General features: G+C 41.2%; 1 protein-coding gene across 1 annotated transcript in view; it reads left to right on the top strand.

The window, feature by feature from the left end:
• The window catches only part of LOC146008816 (transmembrane protein 150A-like), a 154,116-nt gene that overhangs the window by 71,391 nt on the left and 69,860 nt on the right, over positions 1 to 12,865 (top strand). The window contains exons 3-4 of the mRNA XM_083148524.1: positions 1,983 to 2,054; positions 12,748 to 12,815. Coding sequence (XP_083004650.1) covers positions 1,983 to 2,054; positions 12,748 to 12,815 — 140 coding nt within the window. The remainder of the gene's footprint in view (positions 1 to 1,982; positions 2,055 to 12,747; positions 12,816 to 12,865) is intronic.

Here is a 12,865-nt window from a genome sequence, read left to right as displayed (position 1 = left end):
ATTGGGGCGGTAATAGGGCAGAAACTCCGGGCCTTTGCAGGAGCTCCAAAGAAACGCGACCTCACCGCTTGCGTGCCAGGCCACCCAATCGGCAGCTTTTTAATATTAATAAAATGGTCAGTGTGAAAGGGATATGAGTAATCCCAGATAGGACCCAGGATTTGGGGCAATTTCAGTAATCCAATACTTTGTTATATCAGGGAAATCAGCTCCCTGAAATACATGAAGATAATATATAAAATGGGGGCTTAACTAAAGTTTTTTTTTTTTTCTTCTATTCTGTTTAGTTTATTTCACGGTTTCGTTTTCATTTTTTGCTTGAGAAAACTACCTTTTGGTTTTAACCCTGATTGCCAACATCTCTGAGAGAGGTGCAAAATATCCACGAACAATGCCAGCATCGCTCACATTTGTTATATGAATTCCAATGTATAATGTTGTGTAAAAAAGATATTTGCTATATAAGGTAAACATTACAGGTCATTGTGATGTATCATATGTTCGCTTGCCAATTTTTACACCTATTTTGACAAATGCACTTGGGACTCAAAAGGGTTACTATTAACTTTTCTGTTATTTTTTGTTCCTTTTTGAAAAAGTCACACTTGTTTTATAATTAGTTTGTTTTAATTGCTTTTATTATTCTTAGAGATGGTGTTTTCAGAAGGCCATTACTTCAGGAGAATGTGGCCACATTATTTTCTGACATGGCAAATCCACGATCATTGGTGTTGGGTAGGCCAAAGTATTTTCAGTGAAAATAATGCATCTCAGACATGTAAGCCCTGGGTAACCTCACCACCTGGCGTCACCATGTATCACTGCTGGAGATATTTTTTCCATTATAGATTTACAATAAGATGAGGTTTCTGATAAAGCATTGCTAATAACACAAACACACACAAATATTTTGTGATTATTCAGGCTCCAGTACAGTAGCTCCCATTCATAATGTTCATTCTGCTATGCAAAGAAATAGGTCTTCATATGGACATTGAAATAAGTTACACAATTTACAGGAGTAATACTTAAAAATACAAATTAAAGATATGAACATTTGATTTTTAAGTAGCATTTTTGGCTTTTCTTTTTTATGTAAAGCAACCTATATAGCAGGAGTAGGCAACGTGTGTCATGGCAGCTGCTTTGGACTTGCTGAATAGGTAGAAGTGAATGCTGGGACATGTAGTACCATAATTGCTGAAATGCCACATGATGCTTAGGGATATAGTTCTATTACTGGCAGGTAGGATGCTGGCTATCTGAATCCTGACTGCTGTCAGAACAACGGCAACCTGGTTTAGGGCGCTGATGCTGGAATCCTGGAAGCTGGGGTCACTTAGGGTAATGCCAGGAAAGGTGTTGTAAGGTTTAGGCACTGGGGGAGAACGTAGAGGTAGGCTGCGAGGGGGAGTGGTTAGAGTTAGGCCAGGGTGGGGAGGTAAGGTTAGGATGCAGGAAGGTGGGGTTATGTTTAGGCAGCAAGTTATGGGTGTTAGGCATTAACTGGGAATGGCTAGGGGGTGTGGGGGGGAGGCTTAGGGGGTAGCAGGAGAGGGTTAGGTCTCCTAAGGGGCCCCTGTTGGTATTATCTGTATCAGGATGCCAACGTTGGCCTTGAACGCCGGCATCACCATCACCGGGATATTGTATGTATCCCCATACTTACCCCAATTGTATTTTTTTGCTGTTACAATGTATAAATTTATATTCTTATTTGTTTGTTCTATTCATCCAGTTTCTGTTTCGTTTCATGAAAACCTTTCTATCCTGTCACTGTTGCTGTGGCCGTTGCAGGAAAGGTTTAACCTAAATGTAATGTAAAGTAACATCATAACAATGCTTTCATAAACCATACTGGACAATGTGTTCCCTAAATTGCAGAATGTACATGTGTTCTTCTGTTTCCTGTAATTACCAGAGTGCTGCACAGTGATGTGTCACTTATGAGCCCTGTATAACCCTGTATTTTGTGTTGGCAGGGTATACAATCACAGCTGTGAATCCCTGAATGATGGGTCCTGCTGCACGTTAGAGCATATTCCACTTGTAAGGTAAGAACATAGATGATGGATTTGAGTCTGAAAACGTAAACGTTACTGCATATCTACACAAAGATGGACCTTTATTGGGCTTAATGTCTGTAGTTCTTTATTTAATATTGAGTAATTGGCTGTATTTTCATTGTTCATGGTTAAACCAACTAAATGTCTCTTAAAAGTCCAAGATTGCACTTGACAAAAGAAAGAGCATTGCTTTCATTCACCAAAGGATACCAGAGTCCGTATATATATTCATTCTTAAGTCATCAACTTGTAAACTACTACCCACACCCCAGGCTGGCTCAATTTAAGTAAGAACTTGCTCAAAGGTTTTACAAATCCAATACATATAACATACTGTACTTAATTTACAGGGATGTTTAACTAGAACAAGTGAAAGAATAAAAGTGTCAAGAACAGATCATTTACATCGGAGAGCCTTTTTTTTTTTTTTTAAACTCTGTTTTGAACATCATTGTTGGCTTCGTAAGTTTCTCTGTAGCCTATGGCTGTGTTCATATAAAACCAATGACATTACGGGCACCTGTGTGCCTGTTAGAACCTGTGTATGGTAGTATAATCAGTTCATGCCTGTATGAACATAGCCACTTCTGTGTGAAGTATGTGTATGTTTATTATAAAAAGAAGTTTCACATTTGCACAAACTTCAACATTCACACTTGCTGTGCAGTCTGGTTTTGGCTGCTGTTTTCTGAATGACAGATCTCTCATATTCATTTTATTTCTACTAAGTAAACAGTAGGCTAAATTAGTGCAACAAATGGAATATTTGCTCCTACAAAAAGAACACCCATTTTTGCATCCAACATTCCACTTGTCCAAAGCATATGCCAGATACACAAGATTTATCTGTCCAATCTGTCAGGTGGGAACAAAAATCTGGAAATGTATGTGAGCAAATTACATTTGCTCCCAAATGCTGAAAAACAGACTAACACAATTGCTTGGAAAAAATGTTATCAGATTGATCTCAAACAGTTTGGCCCTTATTCTGGTTCACTCTCCAAAGGCAAATTCCTTCTCAAATGGACAAAACCATGTGCACTGCAGGTGGGGAAGATGTAACTTGTGCAGGGAGAATTAGATTTGGGTGGGGTTTTACTGCTATATTGCAGTGTAAAAATAAAACAGCCAGTATTTTCCCTGCACAGAAACAAAACAACTCATCCAAATCTCTCTGCACAAGTTACATCTGCCCCCTCTGCAGGGCACATGGTTTTGTCCTTTTGAGAAGGAACCGCCCGTGTTCTGATGGCGGCGCAGCCCCCGCTCCAGCCCCTGTCCCTGTCATGCTCATCCGGCCTGGTTGCTGTGATGTGCCGTGGCCCCTGCTTCCGTCCACCGCTCCCGAGAGGGGTCCCCTTCCTGCTCACCCGGCCTGGTTGTACAATGAAGTGAGTACACAATGAATGTGCGACTGTGCACATTTTAACAACACTGGCAACCAATATATTTGAATAGGCTTTTAGTGAAACCACTGCCTAACAATGTTTTCTATATTATGCTGGTAATGACCGCAAACCACCGACTACCAATGATAACAAAATGCAGACCAGGATATATACTTTAGCGGTGCCACTGGCCACCAATGTTAAAAAATGAGCCGCTAATGTATACATCGTTGGCCTGCCCCATCGATGTATGAGTTAGCTGAGTAACTGGCCACCAATGTTCAATAATGCGCTGAATAAAATGACCCCTGCTCCCACACTTGGAAATTACACCCAGACCATTATGTAAATAGCTTTTCTAATGAAAGATTTTCAGCAGCCTTTCACCTCCTAAAAAATCTCTTGCTCTTTGGGGAAAATAGCTCAGTGTGTACGCAGTACTTTGGTGAAAGATATATCTTTCAGAGATTTTGGCAATGTCTTTAGAAATGAAAATCTTCTAGTGTGTATGTGCCTTAAGACCACGCTTAACTATTGGCCAATTAGAAGTGGCAAGGAGTGAGGTCTCCGTGTGTATGTGTATTTTTTACTTAAATGTTTTAATATAGTTGGCAGAGGTGTTAGGGAAAGTGTTCTTACTAATTTGTGACTAGAGGTCAACTTTATTTCTTTTTTTCCCTCATTTTTGCTGTTTTGAGAACATATACAGTGCTGTATTTTCCTGATCATCCTGGTGCAGTGGAGGGAGAGGGCCTTAGTTATCAGCAGCTAGTATGAATACCTACTGTAGATCCCTCATTATAGAATCACTTGGAATAGCTACTAGTGCTTGAGAAAAAATAAGTTGTATTTTTCCAACAGGAACAGTGAAATTTGCCCTCGTGCCCTTAGTAGTTAGAAAGTATATTTTAAGTGGAATCATTTACTTATTTCTTAGAGGCATATAATAAATTTTATGCCCAATTAGTTTCTTTCAATTGCTACACTTTGGTGTCTCCACTATATTTTACTTCCTTAATTAATCAATAGTTTTGACCCTATCTTTATAGAAGTAGGTTTGTGTTTCCCATTGAACTCTGAGCAGAATATATTAATATCCTTTCCATTTGCGGTGTGATCTGTTCCTCTGTTTGCTGTTCCCACCACAGTCCTGATGGTGCAGTCTTCCTTATTTAGCCACTGACATCCAGTTCAAGCAAAGGCTCCTTTTCTTTTATGGGAATACACATTGAAACATCACTTGCTAAATCAAGGGTGCTGAAAGGAGAGGCTCATGAGAAAGCGGATTTATTTCCTTGCTACTGAAAAGCTCGGTCTGGTGGGGAAAATACTGTGGGTTTGGCTGCGAATGTCACGTATACTGGCATTCTCCTTACCAGTGCATGAAATAAAAAGTCCACTATTCAGCTCTGGTTATCTTCTGTGAACCAACTACTAGTAAGGAAACGAAGTGTTCTAGGAGCTTATCAGAACCTATCTTATATTCTATATAGATGACCTCTTTTGGTGTCAACATTTGAGCTGTGATATTGGGCAAGTGGCCTGAAATCATTGTACAGTATATACAGCCCTAAAATAGTCATTTGTGGGAATATTCCAATCAAAATGAATAATATGCTTCTCAGCCCAAGCCCTGTCATAGGGAATTATGTGGCAGCAGTTTTACAGGGACCAGTACATTTAAAACGTCCAAGTAGGTAGGCTTTTTAGGAATAGGCCATAGAAGAGATTTCATTATCCGAGCAGTATAAGTCCCCATACTCTACTGCGACTTCTCTGAGGGGAGAAGTCGCAGCCGATCCCCTTTGCACCACCCAGCAGCTTCCTAGGAGGCAGAATCACATACAATACACCAGCATTCCTTTTGCATACAATGTTACTTATGCTACTCCACAAATGCTGCCGGATTTTAGATATCTATAGTGCAGCACTTGCGATCTAGGGTCTTGGAACAAATGTCACGGGACCATGCATCGGATGTAATACACATGCGATTCGCCACTTTTTATGGGTCAAAATCATATAAATGTATAGCCAGCTTAAGGAGCCAGAATAAGATGTGTATTAAGATGGCACAACCCGCGTAGGTTGTTGGGGCACTGTCTGTAATACACAGTATGCGACACTATAAAATGACAAATCTAATCATTAAATTGTGTAAATAAAAGTGCTGGTCACTTTCTCCATGGCAAGAATTTGTTTATTCTTAGTTGTTGGATTATTTTTCTGTAAGAAATACGCAATATAGAAGAATGGCTTGTTTTGTCACCTGCATTTTATTACCCAGTGTTCTGTTTGAAGGGGTCCATACATTACTGCAAGGTATTGCATACCTCCCTTACATGCTATACTCTGCCAACTGGCTGCTGTGGAGCTGCCAGGCTTCTGGGTCACGGAATTGGATTTAGTCCTTTTGCATCCGAAATATCATATGCGATCTCCAGCTCCAATCCAATGTGCACAAGACCGCATCAAATCGGAGGTTCGGCACATATGATTTGGTCACTTTTCACCCGATTCCTCTTAGCGATACATATGAATGGGATGAAAAGTGCCCAACTCATGTTTGGGCTCTTTCCTTGGTACCTACATTGGTACTTTCCTTGGTACCAACATTTATGCCTGTAAGAAATGTGGCGTCAATGCTATTTTACCATTATTTTCATGCTGGGACCACTGCTCCAATAAGCATTTGTCTTGGCGAATGTCAAAGCATACTCTGTTGTTGCGGGTCTTACCTGTAAAAAATTACACTGCTGGGTTCTGTCCAGGCTCTGTTACTTTGCATAAGTGACCATAGGTCCATGTATGCAGTCAAAGAGAATTGGAGATTTTAAAGAGAACTGAAGAGATGCAGAAGAAAATGCTACTAGCACCATCTGAAGATGGTGGACCTTGACTCTCTCAGTTGGGGAAAAAAGCAAGTTGCTTTGCACCTTGGTAAGGCCACATTGAACTGCAGTTGTGGATTTAATACATGCAGATATTAGATGTGAGAGAGCAGTGTCCAAACTGAAATCTTAATTGCAGTGTAAAAATAAATCTGTTTAGTATTTATTGGCTACATGCAAAAAACTAGTATTTACCATGCGTGCAAAAAAGGTTTGTAATTGCAACATGTATCCAGGTACACATAATCAGGCCGCTATTGGAGAGAATGAAAGGAGCTTTTCATTTGGTCAAGACTGTCATTCCCATATAGGACTGAGGACAATTGTGGTTCCTCAAATTTAATATCTGTGATATCTCTGTTTGTTAAATACTTCTGGTCTCTAAATGTTAGTGGGGGTATGGACCAAATGCTAGACCACGTCTGCCAACATTTACAGAAGGTGGACACAAGCAAACTGTTGACATAGAGAAGGTTGACGGGTTTGGCGGGTGTTTTTTGTATCAATGTCAACACCAGATCTTGCGGACCCCCAATTAGTGTAGCACATAACCTCACATGGCACACTTCGATCACTATGCTTCAGGCCAGGTGCCTGGCTACCTGTCAGACTATAAACTCTATACGTTGTTGTCCTAACTTCCCGGTTACCGAATGAAAGAAATTCATGCCGAAACAGCTGTGTCATGGTGAAAAGTTAATCTGACCAATTGGATATAATGTTATTTCTTTATAATCTCCAGTCCTAATGTTTTAGGCCTATATAATAAAAGTATCAAAAGATTTGATTTTTACTAAAGATATTCCCTCCAAACAAATATTTTATTGCACCAGGGATTGAGATCTCCCATCACACATAAGAAGGCACTGCCTAGTATGGCTGACAAATGGTGACCCTCTCCTACCAATATTCCCATACAGACCTACTGTAGTCAATGGTGTGCTCTGTAGGAAGAAAGTATCACATCTCCACGCTTCGCAGACAGTTGGTGGGGTTATTTCATTTCTGTGAAGCCTGCCTTTCTGGAACAAGCCATCAATTTAGACTGCTTAGATTTTTGTGGTTTTATTGAGAAATGGAAATAAAGAAAGGTGATGTGTGGGAGGATATTTATGGAAAGTGGTGAGCAGATTTTAGAATACTTGCATTCAATTTTCCATATGAGTATGCCCGATCTAACCTCATTTGAGAATATAAACTTGTTTGATAATTTGTCTGTTGAATTTTACCTTTCCTACAAAGTTTTAATTCTTGTGTTGCATGTTCAGTCAATAAAAAAAAAAAGTAAAAACTAGACAGTGTTTCCTTGTACACTTGTATTATAAGGACATTTTTTGTTTACCTGTAACCACCAGTGATGATGATCTTTTAGGTTGGGCTGCATTGTGGATGCTGCAGATAGTCCATTGCTTTAAGAGCTCCAGTCTCCTTTTACCATTGGCCTTTAAATACCTTTTTGGCTATGGCAGCACCATTAAACTCATGCCTCTCTCCAGGTAATTGCTCCTCACTAGTTGCTATTCCTTCGCTGGGCACTTTGAGCTGCCACCTACTATACCTGCAACCAACCATGTATCTTATCTCTTGATCTTGCTATTCCCATCTGCTTATGCTCACCTATACAATCTTTTTTTTTTTTTTTTTTACTTTTGATGCGATATCGTAAATATGTATATACACAATCAAACATATTTTATAGGATGAAAACTGGTTGAATTAAAGGAATGCATGTTGGTGCTGCCCAATATACAGCCAATTCAATGGAGCGATATCTGACCTAAAGTGAATTGTGCATGCTGTGCTGCAATCTTTTCATCCAATATTTTAGATAATGGCTGTTAAAGATCACACGATTGTACAGGTGTATATGTGCACATTGGCACTCGGGTAGCGGCTTCCAAACAAGACTAAAGGCAATACTATAATTGTTGAAAGTGTGATTGTATAAGTGCTTTAGTTGCTTCTCTCCTGGTTCTTTTCTTGTATGAAGTGTGATATTGGTGTTGCTGCATTTTCTGTCTGGCTGCAGCATTACTTGAGCGATACTACATTTGCCTTTGCTAGATCCGATGCCTATTGCAGTGTGTTTTCCTGGCTTGACGTCCATCTTTGTAAGCTTGCAGCAGGGCCCTCTTACCTCAAAGTCTGTCTGTTGTTACCCAGTTTGTTTTATCACTGTCTGCAATTGTAAAGCGCAACGGAATCTGCTGCGCTATATAAGAAACTAAATAAATAAACTATAAATAAATGTTTGTGCCCACTTGCATTGCATAGCTGTGCCTAAATTTATGGGCCTTGGGGAATTCATTTGTGTTTTGATTGTTCCTGAAAAGAACCTTTAAGTAATTGTGCAAACTTCAACAGGTAATTAAAAATGTAAGTTCATGATGAAATGTTGGTCTTAATTACTTTTTTATGAAAAAAATTTTTTTTGATGCAATAACTCAAGTTTTTCATGGTTTCTACATCCCTACATATTCCATTGAAGGGTTCTGCACTCTGTCCGCCTCACCCCTTCCCTTCATGTTTTAGAGATAGTTTTGTTGTAGGGGATCTATGGCAGCATGACCCATTGACCGAATGAAATGTTGGTGTTTTGAGGAAGAAGATAGCTATAGCCCTCATTAATGTGTAATACATGCCATTAATAATTGAAGCTACGCTTATGTTAAACATCTCTGTGGGCTGTGACTGGTGTTACAACATTACTGTTAAGTGTGGCTACTTCTAGATTGCACACAGATGTTGTTCCCTGCTACCTTCCTGAAAATGGTGGTGATCGGTTTAAAATAAAGTTTCCTGGGTCTGGTTTGTGGTGCATTCACTTCAGTCTGATTTTATAGATTTTTGCTTCCACCTCCACATACAAAGCCAGATATACAAAGAACCATGGGGCCTTATTCTAGTTCACTCTTTCTGACAAAATTCTTCTTAGATGGACAAAACCATGTGCACTGCAGGTGGGGCAGATGTTACTTGTGCAGAGAGAATTAGAGTTGGGTGGGGTTTTACTTCAAAGTGAGATCTATATTGCAGTGTAAAAATAAAGCAGTCAGTATTTACCCTGCACAGAAACAAAATAACTCACCCAAATCTAATTATCTCTGCACATTTTACATCTGCCTCCCTGCAGTGCACATGGTTTTGTCCATCTAAGAAGGATTTTCTCAGAAAGAGTGAACTAGAATAAGGTCCCATGGTGTGAAATGCAATTTTGTGTCTCTGTTTTTAAACCCTTTTTTATTTATATAGCACATACATATTCCGCAGCGCTTTACAGAGAATATTTGAACATTCACATCAGTCCCTGCCCCAGTGGAGTTTACAATCTATATTCCCTACCACATGTACACGCACACACAGACATTCTAGGGTTAATTTTGTTGGAAGCCAATTAACCTACCAGTATATTTTTGGATTGTGGTTGGAAACCGGAGTACCCGGAGTAAACCCACCCAAGCACAGGAAGAATATACAAACTCCGCACAGTTAGGGCCATGGTGGGGATTGAACCCATGACCTCAGCGCTGTGAGGCAGCAATGCTAACCATTACACTATCCGTGCTGCCTTTTTCAGCTAAACCTAGTTCATAATGATTTTATGTTTTGGGTGTTTTATTTGTCAAGCTTAATTGTACAGTTTGGGATTGGAGAACATTAGTGGTTTATTCATGCAGTAGTGAAAATCCTTTTATCACTCACCACTGACACTGATTGTGCACCACAGATCTACAACCAGTATCTACAACTTCTCTATTTATAGATAACAGACGCATGTGCAGTAAGGCACTCCTCACAGTGACCGCAAGTCGACTGCTTACGGCTGAGAATTATTGCAGTGACTGAACAGTTGAGAAAATAAAAAAAATAGGGTGCAATACAACCAGCAGGAGCAGGCGCAGAGTACACTACTACAGCATGAAGGATGTGGAGTTCGGCCAGGGAACCCAGGTGCTGTTGAACTCCCAACAGTGAGGATGGCCTGCTTTGCCAGGGACAATTAAAGCAGCTAGGGGTATTGAATTATATAATTGTGGCCTCTCGCTGTACACTGCCTGTAATATTGTCATTGTTCAGTTGACGGTGTGGCCATGGTGATGTAGTTGTGCGTGTCACACCCCCTTTAAGGCTCCTAAAGTTAGCACCATCCATTTTCACACGTGCTGGCCCTGCCCCCTTGCTTTGCTTCGCTGGCTGCACTTTTTGGGGGCCGGATGTACTAAGCTTCAAAAAGTGATCAAATGGAGTGATAAAGTACCAGCCAATCTGCTCCCAACTGTCATTTATTCAAACACCTCCTGTAACATGTCAGTTAGGAGCTGACTGGCGTGTACTTTTTGAAGTTTAGTACATCTGGCCCGGAGAGGGCAGCCATGAAGTTGGTGACCATGATTTGGAAGCCAGGGGAAAATAAAATAATTGGTACTTGTGTAGTTTCACGGCGGCAGGCTATGCTACATTGTCAGCTTAGGCTAAGCTACATTTATTTATTATTTATTTACAGTTTCTTATATAGTGCAGCAGATTCCGTTGCGCTTTACAATAGTAGACAGTGATAAGACAAACTGGGTAACAACAGACAGACATGGAGGTAGGAGGGGCCTGCTGCAAGCTTACAATCTACATTGTCAGCTTAGGCCAACGCTGCCTAGCGTAGTCAGCGTAGTGACTCCACGGCAGCCCTGCGTAGTGTCCCCGTCAGGCAGCTAGTCACCGTAGTGTCCCTGGGAGCTGCAGCTCTGTCCCTGACCAGCCTAGTGAGCGCCTCTCACACAGCGCCGGTAACCGCATGATCTCCTGCGCTGGATCATGCGGGAGCCGGTGGAGAGGCGCTCCATCTATCTGAGACACAGGAGCGTCTCAGACACTTGTGCATCTCAGACACTTGTGAAACTCAGTAATTATTGCGGCAGGGTACGGTAACCCTGCCTGTGTCTGCTTCAGGGAGACGGACAGGGTTAGGGGCTCAATAGCGCGTGCGTCTCGTGCACAGGGGGGGGGGGGTGTGCGGTGTGGTGTGCAAGTGCGTCTCATGCACAATAAAGGATGCATTTTAAACTCCCACTATTCACGCCAGCCCGAAGCGTGGCGTGCCCTGCGAGGGGACGTGATACGTGTCCTCCCGACCTGTTCATACCCCCACTATCCACGGCGGCGTGGAGTTTTTATAAAGTGTGGCAAGTGTGTGCGTGACCCCTCGGGGTCTTCAGGAACACATTCACACCTGTCATGTCAGGCAGGTTAAACTGGTCCCCACACAATGTAATAACCGCTGACTGACTACGCTAACTATGTAAGCTCTGGCTGGCCGTGACTTGGCGGGAACACGGCGCTGATACTGACAGGGACGCCAGACTGACTACACTAACTACGTAAGCTCCGGCAAGCCACGAACGGGCGGGAACACTACGCGGGTACTGACAGAGATGCTGACTATGCTGGCCGTGAGAACACTACTCTGATTCAGGGGCACTACACTAACTAAGTTACTGCGACCGTGAAACTACACAAGTACCAATTATTTTTTTCCCAAAACACACTGATTAAGAGAAACAAGTGTGTGTGTGTGTGTGTGTTTGTTTTTTTTTGGTTTTTTTTTGCTAGAAACCGCTCATTTTGGCCAAAGCTGAAACTGAATCCCATATAAACTCGCCAGTTTATCGGGACTAATGAAATAGCCCATCGGCAACACATTTACCACCAAACTGTGATCACAGGTAATGAAATACTGGTTACCGGATTGTGAAAGTGTTAAAGTAAAATTTGGAGACTTGGGCCCTCACATAGGTTTCCTGTCTCCACTGCTTGGAAACTAGGTGAAAGGTTAATCTTGTGCTATAAAAATCCTCCCAGCTAAAAGCTTTGAAGACGATAAATATTTTATTTAATTCTGGACTGGTGCAGCCTGGCTATAGGAACGAGGTGTTTGTCTTCTGCTTGTATCTAACGTATCTGGATCAGTAGCAGGTGGTTGAATATCTCCTAGCAGAGAGGTGTCCGTGCAACCTGTGGTGATCTTTCTAATATAAAGACTCTGATCCATTGGTTTGGCCATGTACCGCTAATCCCAGAAACGGCAATAAACCAGAGTGTATTGTCAGAGCATTTATATAGTTTCATCCTTGTTTCCAGAGAACTGCTTTGTAGAAAATGTAAAATCTTTACGAACATACCCTTTTTGGTGCTGCTAAAAGCTTTTAAAGGGACCGTAATAATGCAATTTGAAATGTGAGTTTGTTAGATGGATAATTAGACAATTGTCATTCTGTGCTCTGTCTTTGATCATTTTATGGGGCCAATGTCTTTGAATAGCCATCATGTTTGCCGTGACATGCAAGCTTGTGTTGTTTCTTGGTGCAAGCTATTTCTGTCTCCAAACTGATCTATATTTCTTTCTTTTAGCAAATGTGGAAACCTTCCTCCAGAGAGCTGCTTCTTTAGTCTCATATGCAGTTTAGGCTCATTTATGGGTAAGTGGATACATTCTAATAACCTAATAACATGCATTATGCAGGCGGAG

This window comes from Crinia signifera, chromosome 6 (assembly GCF_055691185.1).
Source record: "Crinia signifera chromosome 6, ASM5569118v1, whole genome shotgun sequence".
Taxonomy (NCBI): domain Eukaryota; kingdom Metazoa; phylum Chordata; class Amphibia; order Anura; family Myobatrachidae; genus Crinia; species Crinia signifera.
This window is presented reverse-complemented; position numbering and strand designations above follow the sequence as displayed.